This window comes from Leptodactylus fuscus, chromosome 5 (assembly GCF_031893055.1).
Source record: "Leptodactylus fuscus isolate aLepFus1 chromosome 5, aLepFus1.hap2, whole genome shotgun sequence".
Lineage (NCBI taxonomy): Eukaryota > Metazoa > Chordata > Amphibia > Anura > Leptodactylidae > Leptodactylus > Leptodactylus fuscus.
Genome location: NC_134269.1, coordinates 132,639,168 through 132,644,167, shown reverse-complemented (window position 1 = coordinate 132,644,167; position 5,000 = coordinate 132,639,168). Strand labels below are relative to the sequence as shown.

Genomic DNA, 5,000 nt, shown 5'->3' with positions numbered 1-5,000 from the left:
CATGGTTCAGTTTACAGGTTATAATATCAAACCAACATCCTGCTGCCTTGGCAGTGATGTAGCTTTGATAGTTTCCCATTACCTTAGTAGCCCATTACCCTATGCTTTAGGTTACTGTGGTTTTAAGCCTGTGAGTGGTGCAGTATAATACCTCACTGTTTCTTTTCTGTACCTGCTCTTTTTGCTAATATTCCAAAAATGGTTTTATTCTATAAAAAGTGGCCCTGCTGTGTTTATTAAGTTTCAGAAATACACAGCTCGTGAAAACCTTTAAGAAGCTGGACATTTAAAAATGTCTACACTTCCCAAGACCTAAAAACTTGTTCCACTGAATAGAAGGAATGCCTGGAATGCCTCCACAGTACTTCCTTTTGTTTAGGTAACTTGCCATTTTGTCCTTGACTGTATATAACTCTTGTGTGGATTACATTACACTGGAAACACAGCAGTATAGAGAATGTAGAGGTAAGCCTGTGATCATTTGAAAAAAAAAAAAAATGACATATTTGGCACGGAGGAATTTAACACCCAAATAATCCATACCTCGCTGGGAAAAAACAAAACAAACGGGGCTGAAGCTCAGAGCTACCCTATCATAAAGTGAACAAGTCTAATTGAGCTATGTCTTTCTATCCTGCTATTTGTACAAATAAGAAAGCCACATCTTGATGAAAAATAAACACAAAAGCGCTGTTGTGACTATAACAGGGAGTCGTATACTAATTTATATAATAAGTGGTTGTGCACGCTTTATTCAAGATTATGGCTGCAAGAAATGGCATGAATTGCTGGGTGTGTTTAATGCTGGATTATAGCAATTTGAAACATGTCAAACACATGGCTAACGCCTCATGCTTCACTCATTCTTGCGTAAACCTGCATAGCCACCATCCATTATACCCTTGGTAACAACACAATTCTGCAAGTAAATATTGTTACACTAAGTAACCTTTCAATTCAGGTTGTTTAGGAAGAGAAAATGCAATCTTGTGCAGTCACTTCCAGTGTCAGTTTAATGTTTCAAAAGGGAAGTGATGTAGAGAATAAGTATCTCTAATGCCACTTGGTGAGGAAAGAAAACTTGCTGAATTATTTCCTCCCGCTGTGTGGGTACATGTCTGTGGATGGAATATTGCATGCTGTACCGGTGGAAAAACAAGCACAGACAGAAAGCTGATAAACACAGAGAGCTGCTCAGTGGCTGAAGAGAGGCTTTATTTCTTCCCATGGCTGTACTACTCCAAACCTCACATCCTCTCTCTCAGGTCTATTTAGTGTCCTCACTGGTGGATTTTCATGTAGTGGTTAGGCCACTGTACTGCTATAAATCCAATATGTATAATACTTTGCGTATCCAATTCCCTTGTTTATTTTGCTATGTGAGAAACTTCCTCCTGGGGTACATATTGGGACCTCTGCCCAAGCATGACAGAAAGGTTGTTATATCCCCACCCCATAATTGTCTGATCAAAAGAGCCTCTACACATTTCCTGGCATGCTTACAAGGTATTAACGCACGTGTGGCATGTAGCTCGTCTAATACGCTCATATTGTAATATTAGCTGAAAAATAAAAACCTTCAATATTCAAAGAAACGACCAGTCACCCTGGGAATGTCGTATGTCAAAAAGAAGCAAATTTTATATTTGTTTCTATAACTTTGAATAGTTCATCCATCTAGTGTGTTATGGGGTGTCTGCTCATTCGAGCTTAAAGTAAAATACTATTATAATATCCCTTAGAAAGTACCTCTTAAAAATACTCTAAGCTCTTAACAAGGATCCACAAACCACAGGCCATAAACTCCTTGTCAACATAGCATTTTAATTTGCTTAGACTCAAGCCTTGTTTGCTTTTTCTTCCCCAGTCTTATGTACTATACAAATGTCTGGCTACCATATACGTTCAGATACGAGCCATTCTTTTGAATTATTTACTAAAGATTTTTGCGCTTGTGACACTAATGTTTTGGTGAATGAGGTCTAAAGCATCAAGTGTAAATTGCGAGCTCCATATCTTACACCTATATGGATAAAGTTCAGAGATCTTTTTATGATCTCTTTTGGTGCAATTTCCTAGAAAGTATAGGATTATATATATTTATTAAAAAAAATAAATAAATGACAGCGCACTCCTTTTCTTCCTTTGGAGGGGAAAGAACATTAGAATTTTCAAACATCCAGAGAGGGAAATCAGACATATTTTACTGAATATTTTAAACATTGTGCATGTAAAATTTATGCCTAATTTGAATACTTATTAAGCGCCTAATGTCGGAAAAGAGTAGTAGCTTTGTTTTTTTTTTCTTTTTGTTTTTGGTCTTGTAAAATTCATTCTGTGCATGACATTTTCCATTTGTGATCTTTTTCTTAGTTAATGTTTAATGGTATGTTTAACAGGCTGTGTTTGTTCCTAAACACATGTGGTTAGATATTGTTTACTGTAGTTACAGTAGCTATGACTGCTGTTAACACTTCCTCGACAAGACACATGAAGGCAGGTTCACCTAGCAGGCAGCGAACATCACCAACATTTTATTCCCTGTGCTTTTCGGGAACCTAAATGTATGTTTGTTTTGTGGTGTATGTTAAGTATAATGTCAGTCGCCGTGAACTGCTTCCCTCCTTATAGAATAGGGTCTTAACTCCCAATTATCATTATGCTGTGGCCAGTAAATAGTGAATAGTGAAATGTCATTATCTTGATATTGTGTCACACTGCACACACAACTAATTGGGGCCTTTATGGCGAGTGGCAGTATGAGAAACATAATTTGCCTATTGTATATGTAGTGTGATAAGTTTTGTGTGGCTGCTTACTACCCTGACAGCCACCTTAGCGTCCTGAGACCATTACAGTGTTCTAAATCGTAGTTGGGCGCATGCACAGTATTGACCTTTCCATAAAACACGCGCACAATACACCTTGAAATTCCAGTTTGTAAGGGCACTTGCTTCTTTATTTACTGCAAGGATTTCAACTGATCTTGGCAGGACATCTCATTGCTACCCTGAAAGTACAGTATATTTATGCAGTGAAAACGATAAAACATTTATTACTGTAGAGAAGGTAATATGCATAATTTATGCTGTTTTTAGCACAATCATTAGTGATATTCTTGATAGATTTTATTTCTAGCTTTCATATCTAATACATGCCTGGAAAATTAATTTTATATCTTTCATTTATTTGCCTATGTTAAAATTGAGTTTTAAGTCATCTTCAAGTGAACAGTTTGATTGCTGCTCATGCATAAGCTTAATTACTTCCCAGGAAGGACAGTATTAAATGTTTTAAATGTCAGAAAAATAAATGAATATCAGCCGTTTGATTAAAAAAATAGGCAATATCTGACGTGTTTGCAGCCGGAGCTTTTTCTTAAAATGCCTTGGAGGCAAAATTTTATTTAGGCACAAAAAAAAAAAAAAGAGAAAGACCATTAGACTATTTATCATTGCTTGATACCATATGATTTGTAACACTGGTACAAAATTTTAATTTTGTATGATTAGCTTTGCATCATTAAACAATAGCCTTGCATAAGATGTGCTGTAAAATTCTGACAGAATCAAGATAGTGAATATTTTAAATAAGGCTGTATAGTCATCCATGGTTGTCAAAGCTAGATAATAGGAAATATAGTAGAGTGTGTGCAGCCCGGCTTTTATTTGACTTGGTTTTATAGGTAGACTTTAAAATGTAGCCATTCATAAATGCTATTTAACCATGCTGCCTGCATAGCATGCTATTTTGGCTGTTAAGTGTAACCACACAAAGGAAGCTTATAGGGTCCATAATTTCAGTGATTAGTATCTGGATAAAAGCTGAATTTGTATTGCGTTTCTTGGTAAATTACTGAGCAGCCTGTGTGTTTTTCCCTCCTTCTAAAGATGCTGTCTTTGTAATTGGCAGAGAGGGACATCTTGATAATAGAAGTGCGAAGGTGTAACGTGTGTGTTAATTGATACTTCTTAATCACTTTTAGGTATTAAGTCATGATGCAGGAATCTGCAACAGAGACAATAAGCAACAGTTCAATGAATCAAAATGGAATGAGCACTCTAAGCAGCCAATTAGATGCTGGCAGCAGAGATGGGAGATCAAGTGGTGACATGTGCAGTGAAGTAAGCACAGTAGAACTGCTGCATCTGCAACAACAGCAGGTAAGTTTTGTGTTTTTCTTCAGAATTTGCTTACAAAAATAAAGCAGCTCCCTTTGCCAGGTATTTGTGCAGCATTTACAGATTTACCTCCTATTTCTTTTTTTTTCACACAGTTTTCATATGTGTTTATTTGTTTGTGTATATTGCACTGCTCAGTGCTAGTGTTTTGTGTCATTTTTGCACTGCCATGTGTATTTGTTTGGAGTCTGTTTCCTTTAATAGAAGAGGCTGGTTATTTGGAAGCATTTGCTCTATTAAGGTTAGCATTTCTGTGTTTCTTTTGCCATGTCTATAGCATGTTTTGTAGCATTCAGTGTATTGTAGAAAATAGTGCAGAAATGTCAAATGTGATACTTAGCTTTCCACCAGAGGGCCACATTTGTTACTTGATACCATACTTGTCTCCATGAAATGAATTGTTCCAAAGTCTAAGATAAGGTGAAATGAGTGCATCTTATTTTTAACAGTTTTTTTTTTTTTTATTTTTTTGTATTCTTAGTTTTTGACCCTTTATTTAGTTGGACTAGTAAACAGTCTATCCCACATTATTATTTTTGTATTTAATATTGCAAAAAAAATCTTGCAAAGAAATTATTGTATAAAATACTAGATTTACTATATATCTAAATGTTGAGGTTTTTTTTATCTTTGTAATAAGAAAAAAATGATTTTTTTTTTGCTTGTGATATTTTTCTTATTTATTTAATTGCTGCAAGAATTGAAAATATTAAAGGACATAGAAATATTTTCATAAAATGAGTGTGTTTTGTGTATGCATTGTCTGGTTCTTATTGAATCATCATGATTTGCATATGTTTTGCCTGTTTATATATCAAT

At 35.3% G+C, this 5,000-nt stretch overlaps 1 protein-coding gene across 12 annotated transcripts in view; it reads left to right on the top strand.

Annotated features, from left to right (window-relative positions):
* FOXP2 (forkhead box P2) overlaps nt 1-5,000 on the top strand; it is a 198,860-nt gene that overhangs the window by 6,789 nt on the left and 187,071 nt on the right. For all 12 annotated transcript variants that reach the window (XM_075274240.1, XM_075274245.1, XM_075274248.1 and 9 more), the window contains exon 2: nt 3,986-4,163. In XM_075274240.1, coding sequence (XP_075130341.1) covers nt 3,996-4,163 — 168 coding nt within the window. In that variant the 5' untranslated portion in view covers nt 3,986-3,995. The remainder of the gene's footprint in view (nt 1-3,985; nt 4,164-5,000) is intronic.